Source organism: Hippichthys cyanospilos, chromosome 2 (assembly GCF_059441005.1).
Source record: "Hippichthys cyanospilos isolate Australia breed blue-spotted pipefish chromosome 2, RoL_Hcya_1.0, whole genome shotgun sequence".
Classification (NCBI taxonomy): domain Eukaryota; kingdom Metazoa; phylum Chordata; class Actinopteri; order Syngnathiformes; family Syngnathidae; genus Hippichthys; species Hippichthys cyanospilos.
In genome coordinates, this window is record NC_142370.1 from 24,130,446 (window position 1) to 24,153,282 (window position 22,837).

The 22,837-nt window shown below is 42.3% G+C and overlaps 1 protein-coding gene across 2 annotated transcripts in view; it reads right to left on the reverse strand.

Moving 5' to 3' along the window:
- LOC148427929 (histone deacetylase 4-like) overlaps positions 1 to 22,837 on the reverse strand; it is a 51,936-nt gene that overhangs the window by 2,959 nt on the left and 26,140 nt on the right. For both annotated transcript variants that reach the window (XM_088408193.1, XM_088408192.1), the window contains 22 exons: positions 19,561 to 19,711; positions 17,928 to 18,051; positions 17,078 to 17,196; positions 15,210 to 15,338; positions 14,972 to 15,081; positions 12,046 to 12,180; positions 11,801 to 11,978; positions 8,175 to 8,401; positions 5,203 to 5,421; positions 4,910 to 5,105; positions 3,349 to 3,482; positions 3,176 to 3,278; positions 3,049 to 3,095; positions 2,849 to 2,956; positions 2,656 to 2,711; positions 2,405 to 2,492; positions 2,215 to 2,334; positions 2,040 to 2,137; positions 1,846 to 1,964; positions 1,552 to 1,685; positions 1,208 to 1,292; positions 285 to 429 (listed from right to left, as the gene is read on the reverse strand). In XM_088408193.1, coding sequence (XP_088264319.1) covers positions 285 to 429; positions 1,208 to 1,292; positions 1,552 to 1,685; positions 1,846 to 1,964; positions 2,040 to 2,137; positions 2,215 to 2,334; positions 2,405 to 2,492; positions 2,656 to 2,711; positions 2,849 to 2,956; positions 3,049 to 3,095; positions 3,176 to 3,278; positions 3,349 to 3,482; positions 4,910 to 5,105; positions 5,203 to 5,421; positions 8,175 to 8,401; positions 11,801 to 11,978; positions 12,046 to 12,180; positions 14,972 to 15,081; positions 15,210 to 15,338; positions 17,078 to 17,196; positions 17,928 to 18,051; positions 19,561 to 19,711 — 2,825 coding nt within the window. The remainder of the gene's footprint in view (positions 1 to 284; positions 430 to 1,207; positions 1,293 to 1,551; positions 1,686 to 1,845; positions 1,965 to 2,039; positions 2,138 to 2,214; positions 2,335 to 2,404; positions 2,493 to 2,655; positions 2,712 to 2,848; positions 2,957 to 3,048; positions 3,096 to 3,175; positions 3,279 to 3,348; positions 3,483 to 4,909; positions 5,106 to 5,202; positions 5,422 to 8,174; positions 8,402 to 11,800; positions 11,979 to 12,045; positions 12,181 to 14,971; positions 15,082 to 15,209; positions 15,339 to 17,077; positions 17,197 to 17,927; positions 18,052 to 19,560; positions 19,712 to 22,837) is intronic.

Genomic DNA, 22,837 nt, shown 5'->3' on the forward strand with positions numbered 1-22,837 from the left:
TGAAAAAAAAAATCGCATTCAACATCACAATCACAATTTGTAGGGGAACTAGGCGAACCGATATTTTCCTTAATTGTTCAGCCCTACTAATGATAATCAGTACCGTTATCAGGCCTGAAAAAAAAAATGTAAAAAGTAAAGGACAACATAATGTAAAATAGTCAAATGTTCTGTCAGCCCAAAGGGACCAAAAAAGGCACATTTTAGTCATTACATATTTTTTAGATGGATTGACTGAATACTCTGTTAATTTAATTTTGTGCCATGATGTTGTCCCTACTTACCTGTGATCCAAGGTGCTTGAATTGGCCACTGACAGAGAAGCCATGGCACTGACGGCCTCAGCTTCTTCCGAGTCTCCGCGTTTGGTCTCCATGAGCGAGAGGCCTAACTGTGGTGAATGGCGACACACCGAACGCCAGTATTTACCTGAGAGGAGAGACGACAACCGCACAGCGGAGTTGAAATAACGACGCAGAAGCAAAAACAGACAGAGGTCGCATTGAATTGTTACTTTGTGTGTCTCAAAACGGAGGCCGGTGGGGCTCGCAAGATGCAACTTGAATAGTTGCAAAATTAAACAATTACTCCTCCCTACTAGAGGAAGGTAGTTATGCGCTAGATTTTCTCCATTCTAATGACTTAAGAACCCATCCATCTATCCATCCATCCATCCATTTTCTAGAGCCGCTTATACTCACAAGGTTTACTGGTGTCTATCTCAGCTGAGTTTGGGCAGTAGGCCGGGGACTCCCTGAACTGGTTGCCAGCCAATCGCAGGGCACACTGAGACGAACAACCATTCACGCACCCAATCACGCCTAAGGACAATTTAGTATGTCCGATTCACTTGCCATGCATGTATTTGGAGTCTGGGAGGAAGCTGGAGAGCCCAGGGAGAACCCACGCGGGCTCGGGGAGAGCATGCAAACTCACTCATTTTTACATTGGCAATGTATTTATTTTGGTATGTCAGGGACTTCTGTATTCCAGCAAGGAAGTCATATGACCACGCAGCGGGCCGTCATCATTTGTCCTCACTCCTCCATTTAGATGTTAGTGCTACCGAACATAAATCCCACCAAGAGGGCAAATGACAGAGAAACAAGTAGGGAGAATCAGAAATTGAGGGGGTCCCTGGAAAATAATTCATCCCTGTGAGGAATCCCTACATCCCAAACGTTTGAACACCCCTTGTGTGACTTACAGTGAGTCTCGAGAACCTTCTCCAGGGAACACACTGCGTTGGGGTTGGGCCTGTCCTCAAGAACAGCCTTGGGTAGTGGGTCCAACTGCTCAAAAGAACAAAAACACAAATTAAATTGCGTTTCCAATTTTTCCACAAGGGGCCATTCAGTCTCCTTTTCTTGAAAATGAACCCAGTTTTACAATGGCCAAGACTTTATGGTCATAACATCAGGTAGGATAAATGTTGTCTCGCAAAACTCACCACCTGTAGGGATATCGTGGGGGGGAAAAAAAAAATCTGAACGCCAACCCTATTTCTCAATGAAAGAATTATCGGTGCTCATTCAAAAGTGGCCTTCGCACCTCCTGTCCCAGCAGTGCAGCCACACAGGCCTCTGAGGCGTCACAGATGGCCGTTAGGTCATGACCCCCTTCCAGAGCCAGGACCAACCTTCCGCCGGCAAGGCTCATCAGCTGGCGGGTCAGATAGCCGAAACCTAAAAGACAGCGTGGGCAAAGTATTTATTTTTACAGAGGGTAAAGGTTAAATGACAGTTGTTGATTACAGGCATTGTTCTGACCTCAAACAGTCAATGCTATGATAGCTAACTGATGTGAGGAGATAAGAAGCTCACTCTACAAAGATCTTGTACCCACATTTGGATGTCAGCGTGTAGCCGCCAAGCGGTGGAGGGTGTCCTTCCACTGCGTCGAAGCCAGAGGAAACAAGTACGATGTCCGGCGCAAACTCATTTGCAATGGGCATCACCACTGACCTATAAGACCCACACACTGTTTTGGACCTTTGTTTTCAAATGCCACCTGTGTGTCCTTGGGCGTCCATCTGGCACCTGAAGGCAGCCAAGTACTCGACATCTCCAATGGGTGGATCGAGGCCTCCGGTGAAGGCGACGTTGACGTTGAACCCGACTCCTGGGCCGCTTCCCACCTACACACAAGACAACAATTAATTACATATTCTTTCCGACAACGACTTTCAACAATGAGCCGGATCGTTTTTTTCACCTCCTCGGGTGCGCCGCTACCGGGGAAGAAATTGCCATCATCATAGCGATGAATGGACATGTACAGAACATTAGGGTCATCGTAGAAGGCCTGCTGGGTGCCGTTGCCGTGGTGAACATCCTAAAGGTCAGGTTGTGAGCAATGGCCTTTTGACAGGTGCAAGTTTTCATCAAACAAACAGTATGCCTACCCAGTCCACGATGAGGATTTTGTTGATGCTGAGTCTCTGTTGCAACAGTTTGGCAGCGATGGCCACAGAGTTGAAGTAGCAGAAGCCCCTGAATGTCAAAAAGACATGTTTATTTGGATTATGTGGAAGAAAAATATAGTGTATAAACAAAAAAAAGAATTAGGGAACTGAAAAGTGCCATTTGTGTCCCAGACACCATATTCCTGGTATTGGTAAAGTTGTACTGAGTGTGGTGACAGCTGGGGCCTTACATGGGAGTGCTTTCCTCTGCGTGGTGTCCCGGAGGTCGCACCACAGCAAACCCATTCTGGAGAAATGGACAAGAGGAACAAGAAGCCTCAAAACAGAACATTTTGCAATTGCAAGATAATTCAACAGTTTTTGGCCCCCGAGTGAAAACTACGATTTGCTCGTGAAAACACAAGGGAGGACTGATCACGCTACCTTCAGTTCCCCGGTGGCCACTTTGAAGACGAGCTCCACAACCGAGCCGACGGCAAGTCGCGCCGCGCTGGATGAGTGCACTTCATTCCAGATAGTGTCACTGTCCACCTGAAGCACACACAAGCTTACCAGTTATGAGCTGGTTTTGCTTGACTGTTTTCATTTCATTTGTGTTTCACGTCACGTATTGCACCACTTACACCCACGCCGCCACACGGTAGCCGCACAAACATGGGCGTGATTGAACCTGGTGAGTGAGGGGAAAATTAAGTCAGGTCAGGTCAATGGAGAACCTACGTAGCAATCCTGCATGTGTACTGTACTTACAATCAAGTTTCTGTCTCAGAGGGTTGGTTCCATACAGCAAGACGTGGGCTTCAGAATGAACCGTCTGCAGTTCCTCCAGAGTGGCCTTCCTCCCACGGATGCACTAGAGACACAAATCAAATGCTGGGAGCCTTTACAACTTGCTGTCAAGAAGAAATGTAGTGTGATACTACCTCACACTGTGCTCTGAGTCCGGTTTCCTGCAAGCGGGACCATATGCTCTGGATGCGGCCCGCGTGCTCTGGGTGACTGTTGGTGTTGCCACACATGCACTGGTGTTTCTGCATTAGAGAATCGTACACCAGACCTGGGGGAAACAAGCATAGAGACGGATACCGGATTGGATTGGAACAAAGCAACATTCACACAGGTCGCAAAAGTACTCAAACTATGTAACTTAAGTAAAGACACTTGTGTATTTAAAAAAAAAAAAAAAAAAGTAGAAAAACTGATACAATCCCACCGCTTAAGCAAAAGTACAGACTCAAATTTATGAATATAAAAAGTAAAAATCAATTTTGACAATCAATAATATGCAACGCTCATTTTGGTAACTGGTCAATAACAAAAGGTTGCAACAAAATAGTGCTCCCTTCTTTTATTTATTTTTAGAGCTCCTACCAAGAAGACATAAAGCCATTATATGTGGAAAGTATTTTTTTAAACTAAAAAAGTGTTTCATACTTCAGATTCCCGCAACCTTCTTAATGTGATGTGACTGCCATCAAAAGCCACGGATGGGGAATATACTGCTTTTCTGAATTTGTTGATACCATCGTCATTAATGCATTGGTGACCTTTCTTCAAATTGCTGCTGTCATTGTTTTTTCTTAGAGGACCCCAAGATGATGAATTAATGAACTCAACTGCAGTTAAATTTACCCTTCTATTTATTTACATCAAGTCACGCAGGGAGTTTTAAACAAGCAAAAGAGTGAAATCTTCCGATACGGGGAGTAAAAGTAAAGTCGTTAGAAGAATAAATACATTTTTAAGGAAAGATCAAAGCAGATGTATTCACAAATTGCCTTGGCATCCTACATTCTAGACCAGTGGTTCTTAACCTGGGTTCAATTGAACCCGTCTAAGGGGTTTGGTGGAGCCTCGGCTGCCGAGGTGAAAACACTCACTGGCTCAGTAGTCAACATGGAACTGACGTGGTAGTATGTCGTGGGATTTATTTCTTAATAGTTAAATCCATACTATATAGAGCAGAAAAAGAATTTTTTTTTTTACCATTTGTTACAACATGTCTTTGCGAGCATTTCTTTTTGAGGATGCTGGACATAAAAACGATCTTAAAGTCTGCTGACTTTCCTGTGTAAATAACATGAGAGTGGCCCTTTCCAAGGTGAAATAACACATATCTGATTCAATCGCTCAAAGCCAACAGCAGAAGTCACACTGATTTGCAGCCATCGTATGTAATTTGGTCTGAGTTCACACCCTGTGGTTTTGTCCTTTGAGGAAGGTGATGTTCATACACAGTTCATTTTGTGCACCAGTGAACACACAAATTTGTTTTGAATTTGAAAAAAAAAAAGATTTTTCACTAATGAAGGGTTCGGTCAATGCGCCTAAGAAACCAGTGGGCTTCAGTACCTCCGACATGCTTAGGGACCGCTATTCTAGTCAAACCTGTTACGTGCAAAAATGAACGAAGTAGTAAGCACAGTGACAAAATGTTTGTACTTTCGTTGCCTGCCACCACAAAAACATTGAGGCGGGGCTAACCTGTGGTAAAGCGAGGCTTCATGGGTGGCTCGGATGAGGGCACACTGATGGAGAAGGGGGAGGCCGAAGCTGGAGACGACTGGGCCCGCGACAGAGGCCGGTGTCCTGGGAAGGAGATGGACAACCCGGCGGCTTCCATGGAAGCTTGGTAGTTTCTCAGCTGGTGAATTCGCTGCTGCTCCAACAATAAGGCCTGCTGCTCACAAGCATGTGCACGCATGCACACACACAGAGACACGCGCACAAATCAACCAACCCAAACATCTTATATCTCCTGAACCTTTCGTTCTTACCTGTCTGAAGAGAAGCTCCTGCTCCGCCTGCCTTTCTCGCTCATGGTGTTGCTGCAGCGCTTCCTCCTGAAGCTCCTGTGGGTCGGGAGGCTCCTGCTTGATGGTGACCCCTAGGGGTAGCGTGCTGACATCTTGGTGCTCTCTCAGCTCTTCTTCCGTTTCCTCCGGGTGGCTCTGGTGCTGGCGCCCGACGGGGGACTCGCTAGGCTTGGCTATCAACTGTGGGGATGCAGAGGCACTGGTAGGTAGGGCACTGGTGTTGGAAGAAAAAGTGCAAATGAACTGGTTCGCTTGAAAGTGTGAGGCTTAATTCAGGTACGCTGCGACCAGACTCTGGGTGTCTGAGATTACTTTATTTATTTAGTTTTTTAAAGAAAAGCTTTCCTTTGGATTTTTTTTTTAATAACATTATTGAGGATTGTGCAAACAGACTAATGGTGTACTTCTCAGCTCAAATGTTTTTTTTTTCTTTTTTTTAAAAATTGAAATTAAGTTAAATTTCTCTCACTGTAAAATGTAGTGGTCCCCTTAATTTCCTCCTTAAATATAACGGAGAGAAAATATTCTTGCTCCGGTATGACAGCCTTTTGAACATCACCAGGAACAGCATGCCCACTTTGTGTGACTTACGGTGACCTCAATGCGTATGCGCAAGGGTTTTGGGCCATTTAGTGTTTAAAATTGATTTCATTGGAAAATATTTAAATGTTTGTGTGTGAGTGGGTTTCTGAATTGTGTTTTTTTTTTTCTGTGACTACAACTCAAAAACCTGAGAGTGCAAAGTCTTTTGAACACAACTCTCACTAGCACGACTACAACTCTTCACTAGACACGACTTCATGCGTGTGCATGAATTTCTCTCATGGATTGCCATCTGTGGATACAACTCTCTTTTCCGTGCATGAATCTCTCATGTGGATTGCGGCCCGTAGGTACAAAACTCCTCTTACTCTTATTTGCCAAGCTAGCAAGGAAAGCCAGTCGATCTGCGAGTCATCCGCTGTGTATGCGCCAGTCAGGGAATGGCAGAATATAATGGCAAGGAGTACAGAGTTTTCAATAGCTCACCATGTTTCGATGTTAAGCGTAATGAATTCACATTTTTAGCGACGCTCAAATGAAGCTTTTGTGGGCCATTTGGGGCAAATTGCTTGGAAAATGGCTTCATTTTCGGAGGCTTCTGTAACAGCTAGGGACCTCTCCTAGCAGAATCAAACACTGCAGTTTTTACAGGGAGGCCTAAGTGTCAGCTACAAGAGCATGATCGTTCGTATTACAAAAATTCAGCCTGGTTCTAACTTGACCAAAGTCACAGAGGACAACATTGACATCATTGGATTCCGATAGCTCCCAGTACACCCACCAGAACAGCAGACCCCGGCCAGCACCTTTACTTCTGTCAAACCAGTTTCTGATGTGTCATAGACTAGTCGTGCGAACTGCACCCAATTCCCACTTGGCGGAATGCGCAGATCAGAGCTGATGAGATGAAAGGAAATGCCTTGATTCATCCGCCCACTTCCAATAGGTAAAGATTTCAAGAGTAACATCTGAACTGAACATAAGAGGTGCAAGCATTTGCTGTTACCACAGCAACCAAGATTACTTTGCAGCCCATGGAAATTTGGCTTTATTGATATGGACAAGGGAACACTGATCACACACACATACACACGCGCACGCACACAAACAGCTACGTACACAAACGTGGTGGCTCTTAGTGTTTTTCTTTTGTATTCCGCCTCCGCACAATTATTGCTACAACAGTCCGGACACTTTTTTGAGTGAACAATATTATTTTTTTGAGGAAGGATGTTCACATTTATTTTTGGTGATGCAACTTGTTATGCCCCAAAACTATTGCACAATAAACCCTATCTGTCCATTTTCTAAATCGTATATCTGATTGAACAAGCTGGAGCATTTTTCAGCTGACTTTGGAAAACAAGGCAGAAAACAACCTGGACTGGTTGCCACTCAATAACGCCACAAACAGAGACAAACAACACTCATACTCACACTATCCCTGAGTGAGAATTGATTCTCCAACTGAACAGAGGTCAAGCAAGTAAATGACATCATCAGTGACAGTAACACAAGGGGAGGGGGTGGGGATCACTGTATAAATTATGGCCTGAAAATGTGAATCTTAATTCAAACCTCTGATTTGCATTTCAAGTTGCATATGCACGGTTATAAAGAGATCTGTCCAGTTTCATCTATATCAGATCTGGATTGCGCATGTGCTAGCAACTGTTAAATCTCTGAGAAAAATTTCAACAGTTATTTCTTCAAGATATCCTTGCTGTTTGGTTGAATCCTTGCTTATCAACCTAATATTGCTCTTATACCATTAAGCACAAACGTTAATGTAACACCAAGCTGTAATCATATGTCATTGCTTATTGAATAAGGTAAAAAAGGCTAAGTTATTACACAATCACTGTTTAAAAGACACACCTCAAACTCCCTCAAAGAGCGATGCAACAAATAAAAGGTTGCATTGACTAAACAGTTAAAACGGATTGAGTGGAAATTAAATCTGTATCCAATTAATCCCAGGACGGATTGCTTCCTTCTGCGCTGAAGTATTGGCACCTTCAACAAAGGTCTTACTCAATTGTATCAAATCTAAACTATTTTCACTTGTTTGAAAAAAATCCAGAGTTTCAATCTTAATACAAAATAATATCTTTACATTTGGTTCCCCTTAACAGAAAGTAATTCCGGATTCTGGATTTGTCACTTTGTCTCTCATCTCATCCTCTACACCGCTTACCCAAAACACGGGGTGCGGGTGTTCCTGGGGCCTATCCCAGCCTGACTTTACTTCCTTTTAGCCATTAAGATCCCATATCATCTCAATTCACTCAAACGATTTCACAGGTAGCAAATGTTAAAACCTAAGTGGAGCACCGCACTCTCTACTGTGATTATTTCCATGTTGGTATCTCTGCTCTCAACTCTCTTACTTTGTTGAACTGGAGCTGCTGCTGCTGCTGGAACTGCTGCTTGTGCTTCTCCAGGAACTGTTGGTGCTGCTGCTGGACCACCAGCTGTTGTAAAGCGAGTGCCTGGGCATGGGCTTGAGCAGCGTTCCCTTGAGGCAGTGGCGCAGACTGGGTGCGCCCCAGAGGTCGGTGCTGGCGCTGCAGCTTGGCCATGGAGGCTGCCGATGACATGGACAAGCCACTTACACCTGGGAAGCAGCCAAAGGAGAAGGGCACATGTAGGAATAGTTGTATATTTATTGTACATTTGCTCGACCGTATTGAAGCTGTTTGCAGCGAGAGACTGTACAATTTGTGGAACATATTAGAAGAAACTGGAGATGGAAGAAGGTTTGGGTGGGGTCGAATTTTGCAGCTATGTCAAGGGCTTTCAGGCCCTAATCAAGATCCCTGACTGGAGGATGACTCTAGACCCCTGCCAAAAGAGACGCATGGAGAGAAGTGTTTGGAGCTGATAAGCGGGAAAAATAAGTGACTAAGCAAAAATGTTCCAACTTGACATCTGATATAGTACTGAATAAAAAGCAAGCTGAACTGTGGACAGGCAGATCGACTGGTGAGACTATTTACTGGTTTGTGCCATTCTGTTGTCCTTGCGCAAGTGAAACTATTTTGGTGTCTTTGCTTCATTGAGCGCTGTTTTTTTTTTTTTTACAAATGTATAGTGGATGAACCTGACAACACATCAGTGATGGAGCTATAAAATACAACAACAAATATTTCTTCGCCTTCCAAAAGACAGATTTTGTATGGGTTAGCAGATGTGGTTAAAAAAATTACCATCTGGCCCGTCAGACTGCATTTTTTTTTTTTTTACAGTGATGACAACGAAAAAAATGGCAGCTTTGTTCTTTTTTGAGAGTTCGGGAAACAGTTTTATAAAATATTAAAATAAAAAATGATCATATACATAGATATACGGACACATAGACATAGATACATATGTATCTCTCTCTCTCGCTCTCCCAATATATAACCTTTTTTTTTTTTTTTAAACAGTGATGACACAACAAGAAAAATGTCAGCTCCGTTATTTTTTGAGAGGTCGGGAACCAGTTTTATAAAAAAATAAAAAATAAAATGAAAAGCTATGATCAAATACAGACACGTATACGTCTGAGAATCTCTATCTATATATATATATATATATATATATATATATATATATATATATATATATATATATATATATATATATGAACAGGTACTGCATGGCTATGTCACCACGGCAGCTAGGGCTGTCTCTTTCAAATCTTTTTTTTTAAAATTGATTATCCTATCAATTGAATTATTGAATAAACGAGTAACGACCCTCTCCCCACACCACCCTCAAAAATGATTATATTTGATGTATTTATTATTCTTAACAATTTACTAAAGTTAAACACGAGTTCAAGTGACTGGATATCAATATTCCCTTGTTTACCTTCTCCACATGTTAATTATTATCACACAACAAAATTTGCACTAGATTTACATCTACATGTTATACATACATTACACATGTATGGAATAATGTCACAGACACAACTTCAACACTATTCAATCAATAAACCAAGTGGAGTGGATCAGCTTATTAGCTACAACGAGGTCAATAACTTCCTGTTAGTTTTCTACTTCTTCTGCTGCTGCTTCGTCTTCTTATGGCCGAGCAAAACGGGCATGTTTCATACTTGACCCTTACTAATTTCAACGCCCGAATATGAGCCAATGCACACAAGAATTTTTGCAGTTACAGGTTATATTCTTGAATAATACGAAAGGTGTATGAAACGTTTTATACATCGCGTATAAGAAGCGATGATGTCCCAAACAAAAAGGTTATTCTTACTCTGGTATAAAAGCGCTTGTGCGCCGCTGTGGCAAGTGTTTAGCCCGTGAAAGAAACTACAATGAAAAATCAGGCCACTAGATGGTGCACCAAGACAACAAATGGTGCAAGTTGTCAACACTGCATGTAGGTGGTTGTTGATTAAGTGTGGCAACAGTCAAAGAATTGATGTGTTATGCCAGGCCCATTCTGCAATAATTGAATATTACTATATTTTTGTCACTATTTATCAAATTGTGAATATTTTTTTTTTTTGTTTTTTTGGGGAGGATGGGGGAAGATGGGTCTTTCTCTGTCTACCATTGCAACTGTTCACGTCTGCAAGAAAGGTGCGTGTAGAAAACGGTGGTGCAAACATGGTTCTGGCACAGCTCTGAGGAGGAAATTTTTAGTCAACCTATTTTTTAAGCCAACGACTTGACTTGGTCAACTTTTTGTACCCAGCCTTATTTGCAGGAAATCCCCCATCGTAAAAAAAAAAAAAAAAAGGGGGTATATTAGGTATTATTGGCTATATTTCAATTCAGCTCTCGTCACAATTGTCATTTAGCTAGGAGGACAAAATATGAAAAAAAAGGCTCATCTTCTGAAAATTGTTTCTATTTTTTTCACACCTTTTTATTCCAGGATAGTAAGACTTGTGCCCTGTGACAGTGAGTTGAATTTGGAATTGCCAGAGTTGTGTGCTCCCAACACTTCCCAGTCTTATAAATGTACCTGTACACCAAAACATGAAACTACTGTGTTTACATGATAAGCAGATTTCTATATTTCTATATCGGTCTTGTAAGATTTGTCCGCCTTACAGAGTTGGAGAGCGTAGATAAATATTCTGACTCAGAGATACAAGTTCCGAAATTGTTTTGTGCAACTTTTGCGTAACGCACGAATAGTTGGAGCACAACAGGCACCAAGCTGCTCCTGGCAACATTAGTCTTCTGTTATCCTGGAGATTTGTTGAGAGAGTAGAGGGGATGGATGATGGGTTTTATGAAACTGAGGGGGAGATGTCCCGTCCCCAGTGCCATCTGCGCCCATGTTTGGGAGCAATCTACCAAATGGCATACTTGGGAAATGTTTTTTCATGTAATTTGTTTCCATTGCTTGGGTATCTGGTTAGGATGCTCCTGGACGCCTACCAGCTGAGGTGTTCCGGCCATGTCCCACCGGGAGGAGGCCCCATGGACGACCTAGAACACACTGGAGAGACTATGTCTCTCAGCTGGCCTTGAAATGCCTGCGGAGCCTCCCAGAGGAGCTGGATGAAGTGACTTGGGGGAGGGAAATCTGGGCTTCCCTACTGAAGCTGCTGCCCCCACGACCCGACCCTGGATGAGCGGTAGATAATGGATGGATTGTTTCCATTAACATGTATTACAAGTGCTTTATATGGCTAAACTGACAAGTAATCTCATTTGCCCAACAAAATTCACTCTCTACCCGTCCTGCATGTTAAGGTGTATTTGCCTGATTCAAAGTTCCTCTACAAGCAAACACAACAATGAGTCTGTGTTTGCAATACTGGCAGTTCACTGCTAAAAGCAATGATACTGTATAATATTCAGTGGTTGCGCTAATGCATCCATGGCTCTTCTCTTATTTCGCACTCAGAGAAAAAAAAGGGGGAGGTCAAAAGTTCAGGGTTATGAATGGACTTCTGTGACAGTAAACGGGCACACGAATGGACCTCTACATTTTTTTAGGGGAGCAGCAATTGTTCTCAATTAACCCACTGGCCTACGGTGACTTTTCCTACCTGTCACCAGAGGGCTCTGTGCCGGAGTCTGCTCCATTAGTACCATGTGCTGAAGCAGCGGACTGTGCCCACCTGCCCCCGCTTCGGCCAGGTAGGGTGTCAAGTGACCACCTGATAGGAAAGGAGGACTGAGGGAGAGCGCTGGCTGCAGACTGCCATCTTGCTGAGCAGATGTCACCTGAGGTAAGGGGGGGGAGTGTTGTTCATACATCTACAAGCCTGGAAGGGCAAAGTCAGCTTCTTACATTGGATGCAGCAGTGGCAGTGGCAGTAGCAGGCAAGCCTAGGGTGATGTTTGGTAAGGATGGTGACGTGTAGAGGGAGAGCTGGCTAATCGAGCCCCGCTCAGCACCGCTGCACACCCTCTGGCTCATGGATGCCTGGAAGCACATTGAAACAAACACTCAAGAATCAATGTAAACTCTACCTAGAGCTCGACCAATATAGATCTCTCAAATTTTAGCTTCACCAATTAATTATTGGGATAATTTAAAATATTCATTTCAAAAAATTGTTCAATGGTTGACAATTCAATGCAGTATTTTACTATTCGTCATCCAATGTGGTACCTATTCCCCGCAAATCGCATGGGTCAACGTTAAAAAGAAGTTAGGTTTTCCATTCCCAGAATGCATTCAATAAATGAAATTTTATAGACATTAATCTTTGTCTTAAGGGTTACCTGTGGTGGTAGATCCATCCATCCATCCATCCATCCGGCCCCACCCCCCATGCGGGCGCAGACCAGGGCCATTTACCGCCTGATCCATCCATCCATCCATCCATCCATCCATCCATCCATCCATCCATCCGTCCATCGGTCCGTCCGTCCGTCCGTCCATCCATCCATCCACCCATCCATCCACCCATCCATCCATCCATCCATCCATCCATCCATCCATCCATCCATCCATCCATCCATCCATCCTCTTTAGTCACTTATCCTCACTAGGATTCGCAGGCTTGCTGGTGCCGATCTCAGCAGTCTGGGCAGTAGACCGGGAACACTCTGTACTAGCACTACAGTGTCACAGAGATATCATACTTTGGAACAATGCGCCAGTGCACAATAGCGCGGAAACTACAAAGCTTGGGCAAATTTGTCAAATCTTGGGCAAATTTCCCCCGGGCTTCCGCGGACATAAAGAAAATGAAAACACAACTCTAACCGGTCAAGAAGAATGTAGGACAGCGATCCAGTCACACAGGACTAACAATCATCAGCACAAGTCATGCAGCCGGCCAGTCGCGAAAACTAAAGGCTAAGGTAAATTCCTGTTGTATCGTGATGTCTTATTTGGCGTTTTCTTTTGTGTTTGATGTGTGAACTCAAATGTGTAGAATAACATGCTGCGTGGAGCAAACCACCCTCTGCTCCCTCCTTCTCTTCCATCTCCTTTTATTTACGATTGGCAAACAAACAATTCGTTTCCTTTTTTGTCCCGTTTTTATTCGCGATTGACATACAAACCAGGAACTCGCTCAGCTGCACACGAGAAAACTGAAATCCAACAAGTGATGCAGGCGAAGGTTTTGCTCCTTGGCTTTCCATAGCTAAAAGGAACATGACTGCCCCCATCTGGGTGGAACTCACCATGTAATATAGATAGCAATGATTAGACCTAAGAATATTTATACAAAATATGTTCGTTGGATAGAACACATTTATTTACACCTTATTTAAATTTGTGGGTTTTCAAAATGAATAATGGTCAAAATATTACATCTTGTCACTTTCATTCCTTTTGAATTCCTGGGAACAAAATGAAGTACCATATTTCACTGAGTACAAGTCGACCTCCCCTTTTTTTTACTTCCATTCGGGTGAATTTTACAAGAACGCGAGTTTAAGTCTAGCCCTGACTTTAGTGGTTACATAGATCATGGCTGTACAAGAATAACACGCGGTGTGTGTTATTAAAACGACGAAATCACAGTACTTTTAGACTCATTTCTTCATTGTATATCAAATTACATACTGTTGCTGTTATGGGGGGATGGGTGGGGCGAAAACGAGACAAGTGCGAGGCAATGTATGCGTGCATGTAGATGCAAATGCTGTAACAGTAAAATGATTTTAAGTTTCTATGCTTTATTTTTTTTTTTTTAATTTTTAAAATTTAGTTGTCGAAAAGCCCTAAAAGTCATCATCACTATCTGAGACGCCAAATAGCGCCTCCCATTTAACTCACGGGCGTCCGCTCTGTTATGCTCGTCATTTGCCTAAACATCCTTGTTCTGACTGGTCCAGTTTGTTTGAAATGGAGGTCTTCTGAGATGATTTGCTAATCATCTTACTTGGGATGTTTTTTACTCAAGTGACGACTGTTGTGAGATCAGAGCATAAAAGGGTGCCCTTCGCTTTTTCTCCCCCCCACTTGCCGATATCCATGTCGGCTTGTTCAAGCACATACCCAAGGGCTGAAGGAGATAGGTCAAGCCGTCCTTTCCTTTTCATAATGCATCAAAGTCTACTCTCGTTGTTGACAACAAAGAGTCGATAAGACGGTGCTTGACAAGAGTGCAGCACACTTACAGTGGCGATTGCCAAATTCTTTGTGTGCATTGGCGCTCCCTGGATGGGCATGCAATCAAGAAGGTGGCCACCAGTAGTAATGTATTTCATGACTTTCATGATGTGTGTTCAAGGTAAGAATTCGCATTAAACACACAAAATGCTGATGTACAGGTTAATTATGCACCTTCTATCATGTGGCGTAAGAGCTGTCTTTTTATCTTCCATAAGTGAAACATGTTTAAGTAAAAGTAAATAAAAAATGCATTGAAAAAAAAAAACCTTTCTGCAAAAAGGTTGAAGTGGCTAATGTGTAAGTAAAGGCCGGGAGATGATTGAAAAGTGACACTGCAATAGGGCTGTGATGTTCACAAGCCTCACACCACTATTGCTCCTAATGGCTGCCACAAATAGAACTTTAGAGGCTCCTCAGCCGTCCTCTTCCGCTGACTTGTCATCTGACGAGCATTTGCTTTTTGCCTTTACACACACTGCTGGCTGGGTTTGAAAAACAATAACAAGCGTATGGAGTTCAGCACCAGTGCAAATATGCCAAACTAATCAGTCAGAACACGGGCTTGCATGAAGGTTTTATGTTGAACTTTTATGGGATGAGTGGGCCCATCCCAGCCATGTTAACATTGGCTGTAATATACCTCTTTGCTGTTGGAGACTGACACAGTGATGCCGTTTTCATTGGGGATGTTGTTGGAACTGTTGTTTGGGGAGCTTGGACCCGAGCCTGGGGCACTGCTACATGCAGAATCTGCATGAAGGACAACCATGAAAAGAGAGAGAGAGAGAGAGTGAAAAACACATTGTATGTATCCAGTTCATGGACAAAAATGCACTGATCTGAGAATGTCATCAAAACCCTAAAAAGCTGCTTATTACCTGCCATGTCGAGAGAGCGCTTTTTTGCAGAGGTGATGGGGCTGTCTCGACGGCGGAGGAGTGGACTGCTTCTCCGCTCACTGACCTTCTGCTTCAGCCTGGAGCGCAGCTTCAAGTTGGGTTCAGAGGCTGAAAGGATGAAGTTGTTTTAACTCAACTATAAGGACCTTAAAAGTGTTGAGTGCTACTGGTGGCGGTCATCGATGGTACAAAAACATATGTACTCTGTGCTGTACTGTATAGTTAGGGACAAAAGTCCTTCATGTTGGGCCATAGCAAAGAATGAGCCATTGAGGTCCTTTGTTATAAAACCTGTTTGGTAACTGCGCTCAGATGCCACTACTCATTATTGTACAATAGCCATTACTGTACAATTCCTCTTAGTTAGATGCTTTTCGAACAGGGCAAATTGTGATCAAATTTCCAAAATACAATTAGCTCAAATTTGGGAGGCTTCTTTGCTCTTTTGTATGTGCTGTCACAAACTTGTGAATGGAGACAAAGAGGAGAGAACAATGTGTCCCCTAGGGCGCTCCTCACACAAAACTAACGCACTGTTTACTATGCCTTTCGACCTCCCAAAACACCATAAATCATCAAAGGGCATCTAAATGAAAAGAGTTTCAGCCAAAAACTGATTAGAACACAGCTGGGTTAGTCCCCTTTTTCATTTCTAATTTCAAAAGTATTGTAAGGATTGGAGAGGAGAACGCCAGTCTTCTTTGAAGGGGTAAGGTGAGCGATCAATGGTCAGAGTCATGATGCGAGTGACCAGCAAAACGGTTGTCATCAAGGAAAAGTTGGCTTCTCGCATCGAAGGATCGAAGGATTATTGCTAATTTGGCTAATTGAAGCCCGTTCAGAGTCTCATGCAACGGACTCAATGTCGATCACATTGTTAACGGCCAGCGTTCATCCACACCTTTGATTGTAGCTCGTTGGCATGAAAGCATTAGCCGTTTAAGGATGCAGAAGAAGAAGAAGGAGGAGAAAAAGAAGAAGATGACGATGACGACGAAAAAAAAGTGTTTCTAAACAAATTTTCGATTGTTGCTTGTTAGCATGCAAGCATTAGCTGACCTGTATACCATAGTAACACTGATGAGACAGACTTGTCACCGCTGACAGAAAATGACCATCAATTTTCATCCGTTTGTGCGAGAAACATCATTCCAACATGGATTCTGAAAGCTGAGAAGCTGTGCTTTTCATGGGCACAATATAATGTGGAGTATGGCGGAGTATCAATGGATTATTCGTGGGGTTTTCTAGAGTGTAAGCAATTTTGTCAGCGTAAATAGTATTTTGGTGTTGTGAATAATAGTTTTTGTACAGTTTTGACGTTTTTTTTCTGTGTTTTACCATGTTTTGTCACACACAACCACCTCCCCCATCGCTGCGTTGTCATTTTTTTGCATCATTGTATTTTGCCATCATTTAATTTTTTTGTAAATCGTTGTGTAAATAATGGAAAGAGAATGCTGAGGATATTCTCCAGGAAGAGGAAGCCTCTGTGGAAATTTGTGCAGGATTCACCGGTGAATCCACAGGAGGAGACGGAACCTTAAAGCAATAAAAAGGCCAGGCCCATCAGCATTTGTAAGGGTTACCTCAGTAGCGGTGAATGGTAAGAAAAATCTTCTTGGATAATTGCAATCATAATGCAACAATTGAGTCTTACTCAACACCTTTTTGGTGTGACTACTGATCAGTACATCACAACATGCCTGCTGAGCTTCTCTGCAAAAATTCACACCGTCAAAATAAAAATGTGTTTCTGTGTTTTCGATGAACTGACGGGACCGATGATTACAATTTGGTTTGGCTTGAGGACACAGTACCCTAAGTACCTTGTGTATGTGTCACACCTGTTTTACGGAGTGGGAAATCATCCCGTGGATTGTAGACCCCCAGTACAGGATGATTATAGGTGGACATAACAGTCTGCGGAGGTGAGCTCTGGTCTAGTGAGCTGTGCTGAGTTTTTCTATGGGTGAGAAAAAAAGAAACATGTAATAACTAGTCAGTGCAACTTACTAATGTGAAAGGGAGGTTTATTGTGGACAATGTACTGATAAAAATCATGTCATGCCCACCGAGAGAGAAAAAAATAAAATGTACACACCTGCAAAGGGCTTCAGAGATACAAAACAAACTCACGGATAAGTATTTAAAACAAGGGCCCCTCTCAACAGGTTCCAATAACCTGCTTTCACATGTGTATGAATGTTTGCTTACTGCTTTTTAATAGTTCTATTCCATCATCTCTCAGCATACAATGAAGCTGAAGCTAGTTGTACGAGTGTGCACACTCTAAGAAAGAGTTCAGAACTTAAAAAAAAAAAAAAAAAAAAAAAATATATATATATATATATATAAAAGGAAAAAAAAAATTGGATTAATCAGAGGCATTTTGAACAGTGACAGGTGTGTACCGACCTACATTTAACTTAAATCTGAATCTGGAGTAGTTCTGAACATAGCCACGTCCAAAATTGATGGCGTGCACAACATGTGTAACCATATTATCTCAGCTGTTTATTTTTCTTTGCTCCTCTCTAAATGTTTCAGTTAACTCGCACACACACCAACGATGGAAAAGGCTCTGAAATGGTTTATCTTGGTGTCATCACAAAAATCAGGCATTTGAACAGGTGGGCGTATTAGGTTTTTCTAACCACTGTATATTTATTCAAATACGTACTGCTGTCTTCTCACCTGTACCAGTAGGGTGTATCGTTGGGGGGCCCACCCTGATTGAGGCTACGCTGGGCAAGAGCCTTTTTTTTGTTGAGGACAAACTCCTGAAGACGCATCTTGACCTCTGTACTTGCCACAGCACCTGTGGGTCAAGACCAAATACTTGATCCAGAGGGTATGGATATGCATTACAACCAACTTACAAAACTTATGACCAACTTACAAAATGCACATACATTAGGCCAGTGCTTCTCAAATAGGGGGAGGAGGTGATGCCAGGGGGGGCGTGGATGACCCCAGGGAAAAGAGTGTTTTTGTCAAGTGAAGTGTAATTGCAATAAAATAAGAATGTTGTTCTTGTTTTGTTTTTTTTTGTTTTGTTTTTTTTCTTAATTTTCAGGCACTTTGATGCACTTGGGTTATTGTTTTCTGGTTTAGACTAAGCAGCAACCCAAATAAACGCTGTGAAAAATAAATAAGTTGTTGAAAGCATTATCTTACTTTATTCTTTTGATAATATTAAAAAGGACGCAGGTTTAGGTATACTTATATAATAATTTTATTTATAGTCAGTTGAAAGTACGTGTGTGTGTGTGTGTGTGTGTGTGTGTGTGTGTGTGGGGGTCTCTTTTGAAGAGTCTCTCACACAGACTACACACACACAAATGCAGCCGCCATCACTTTCCAGTTATCCTGAGTGCAAACAGTGCTCAAGGACTACTGTCCACTGTCCATTTCCTGCAGGAAGCATTATTAACTGGACTTGTCTTGTGCCAAGGCTACAATCCTGGGCCTCTCCTGGACCATGTTCAGTGAGCAGTATCGCCCAAAAAAATGGAAATACATTGACATGCAGAAAAATGTTAATACGCAAACATGCACTTATATCCAACACTTGCAGTTTTATTTACAGTATTTGTTTAATTTCTTCACTTCAAACATCTTTCATGTGGTAGTACAAAGCCTTTTACTCATCTATTCTTTTTCCTCATTCAAGGAGCTTCAGAGGGGTGTGCCAAATCCACATCCAATCAGATTTATTCTTAAATTAGCCGGGTTTTCAGTACACTGGAATGTGGAAGGAAACTGGAATAGCTACAAAATGCAAGACCACAGTGAGAACATGCAAACTCTCCACAAAAAGGTCCAAGCCACGATCCTAACCCAAAATCTTTAACTGTGAGGTAAAGGTGGGATGTGCTGCTCGCTCTGTACCAGAAGTGTTCAAATCAGTCGAAATTATTAAAATATGACAACAACTTTTACAATCAATCAACAAAGAACCATTGGTTAACTGTGCAAATCCTGTGATTTCAGCTTATCAACAGTAAATATTCTTTGAATTTGGCTTTAATGTCTTATGAAAGCAGACAAGACTACTTTTACTGTACAAATATTCAGTTTGATCTATTATGAACAAAAATCATGATTTGCAGTCATAGCCAAGAAAACCTGTAAGTAAAATGTAGTTGAATCCAAAGCAGCTCTACCTTCAAGCAAAACAAATATGTATCCGCGCATTCTGTTAAACTATGGAATAAAGTAAAATAATAGAATGAAATAGAAAAATGGATTCAAAAAGTAGAACCAGGCAGCCCTACTCTCTCCATGCGTAACAGAGGAGGGCTGGCTTGTGGTCAGGACAACTTACTCTCCTGCCCCCTTTCCTTGTTCTTCAGCAGCTGCAACTTCTGCTCGCGCTGCTGCTTCTCCAACTCTTGTTCCAACCGATGGTTTTCCATTTTCCTTTGGTGCTCCAACAACTCCTGTTGGTGCTTGATCGCGAGCAGCTCCTGTTGCTGCTGCAGAAGTGAAAAAAAATAAATAAATAACGGGGCAAAATACAAATTAGCTGTTAGTGGTCATCCAAAATAATTGTGCCTAGTAGGTTTAAAAAACATTTAAAACCTTAATCAAATACCTTTAGAATTTTATGTCAACATCATGATCCCACCAGATAAAAGCATGGGGTGAGCAAAAACCACACCTCACTAGAATGGCAGTTGATACAAGCCTTACTTAGACTATATTGTGCGTGGCTTGAGAGATCATCAGGTGCGCCACAGGAAATGATCTAAATTCACTTGTGAACCAAACATTATTTATTTACTACAAAGAATGTGCCTTTGTTCATCCGTGACAGTTAATGTACTGTATTTATAATGACAGAGAGACCAATTAAATTTTCTTCCACTAACTGTGTGTGACATCATCGATAATAGTAAGCCATATGTGTTTCTTGTTACATTTTTGTCTGGTGTGCTGTGAGATTTTTCTAATGTGAAAAATGTGCTAGGCTCAATAAAGGTTGACAAACGCTGCTTCAGATAACCTGAGGCTGGAAATCATCTGCCTGCATTGAATTGAGTTTAGGGTTCATTAATGCACCATACAATGCAGCAGAGACACTCCAAAGGTGGAAATAGGGCCGTGAATAGATTATTGATTAAGAGAGAAAAGAAGTCAGAGCGGGCCTTGTGAGATAAGCCAAGGCCCAAGCTATCCACTAACATCTCCAAAAAAATGTAAATTTGCATCATCATGTTGTTTGCAGACATTTGAGAACAAGTGCCGCCAGTGAGTGTGAGTGTGTGTGTGTGTGTGTGTGTGTGTGTGTGTGTGTGTGTGCGTGTGTGTGTGTGTGTGTGTGTGTGTGTGTGTGAGTGTATATGGGTGTGTTCACAGTGAATAGAGCTGATTGAGGACAGGCCTCCGAGGCAGGGCTGTGTATCAATGGCCTCCACTCTAGTGATCTCGCAGCCCTACCAGAAGCGTAAGCACCTTCCATCATCATTGCCCATCCCTCAAGGAGGAAAGTGGAAGAAAGGGGAGGGGTGATTGGAAAAAGTACAATGGGTGAATGAAGACAGATGGGAGGTTAGGAAAAAATGAAATGGCGGAAGGTGAAAAGGAAAAAAGAAGGACAGCAACAAGTAGAATTGTAGGAACAAAGAAAGGAAATAAGATCAACTCAAGGTAACGGGAACGGCAAATGTACACAGTAATAAGGGAAAAAGGAAAGTAAAATAGTGACAGGGTTGGAAGGAGGGTGAAGTGGAAAGGAACTAAAAGCAAAGAGTGGGAGCAAAGAGATAAAGACTCACGCTAGCTCAGATAATATTCCATAGGGCAATCTAATCTCCTGCTTCACTTTAGTCAGCTTTAATACAAACCGGATTCAGTTGAAGTAGGGAAATTGTGTAAAATGTCAATAAAAACAAAACAAGGATTTGAAAATTCTTCTCAACCCATATGCGACTGAATACACTACAAAGACAACATATTTAATGTTCAAACTGATAAACGTAATTGTTTTTTGCCAAATAATAATTCACTTAGAATTTCATGGCTGCAACGCGTCCGGTAGAAGTTGGGAAAGGTGGCAAAAAATACTGAGAAAGCTGAGAAAAGCTCATCAAACACCTATTTGGAACATCCCACATATGGTCAGGGTAATTGGGAACAGCTGGGTACCATGATCAGGTATAAAAGGAGCCTGCCCAAACATGCTCAGTCATTCACAAGCAAGGATGGGTGAGGTTACACACTTTGTCCACAACTGTGTGAGAAAATAGTTTAAGAACAACATTTCTCAAAGCAAAATTGCAAGGAATTCAGGGATTTCTACATCTACCCGGTCCATAATATCATCAAAAGGTTCAGAGAATCTGGTGAAATGACTGCACGTAAGCGCTACGGCCGAACACCAAGACTGAACGACCGTGACCTTCGATCCCTCAGATGGCACTGCCTTAAAAACCGACGTGAGTGTGTAAAGGATATCACCAAATGGGCTCAGGAAAACTTCAGAAAACCACTGTAAGTAAATACAGTTTGTCACTACATCAGTAAGTGCGGGTTAAAATGCTACCATGCAACGCATGAACAGCATCCAGAAACGCTGCCGGGTCCTTTGGGCCCGAGCTCATGTAAAATGGACTGATGCACAATGGAAAAGTGTTTTGTGGTCTGGTGAGTCCACTTTTCATATTGTTTTTGGAAACACTGGACGTCGTGTCCCCCGGACCAAAGAGGAAGCGGACCATCCGGCCTGTTATCAACGCAAAGTTCAAATGCCAGCATCTGTGATTGTACAGCGGTGCATTCGTTCCCATGGCATGGGTGACTTACATTTCTGTGAAGGCAACGTAAATGCTGAAAATTACATACAGATTTTGGAACTACTTATGCTGCCATCCAAGCGACTTTTTCGGACGCCGCTGCTTCTTTCGGCAAGATATAGCCACAATCTGCACGTGTTACAACAGCGTGGCTTCGAAGTAAAAGAGTCCAGGTTCTCTCCTGGCCTGCTTGCAGTCCAGACCTGTCTCCCATTGGAAATGTGTGGTGCATTATGAGGCGTAAAATACAGCAGAGAAGACCCAGGACTGTTGAACACCTCAAGCGGTTCATCAAGCAAGAATGGGAAAGGATTCCACATGGAAAGCTGAGAGAATTGGTCTCCTCTCTTTCAAAACGTTTACTGGGTGTTATTAAAAGGAAAGGTGATGTAACAAAGTGGTAAACATGCCCTTTCCCAACTTCTACCGGACGTGTTCCAGCCATGAAATTCTAAATTAATTATTATTTGGCAAAAAACAATTAAGTTTCTCAGTTTGAACATTAAATATGTTGTCTTTGTATTGTATTCAATTGAAAATGGATTTTTAAATCGTTGTATTTTGTTTTTATTACATTTTACAAAATTTCCCAACTTGAACCGAATCCGGTTTGTATATTACAAATGCAATGTTAGTCATGTTACTAAATGAGCTTAGGAATACTTTTCAGACACCTCAGCCCCAAAGGAGAGTGCTTGTGCTGATCTACACCCATTTTCCACTTTTCACCATCTTCACAAAAATATACTTTAGTATCACAGGCCACCAACAGTTTGCACGCCTTTTCCATCCCTGAGTAAATGGAGG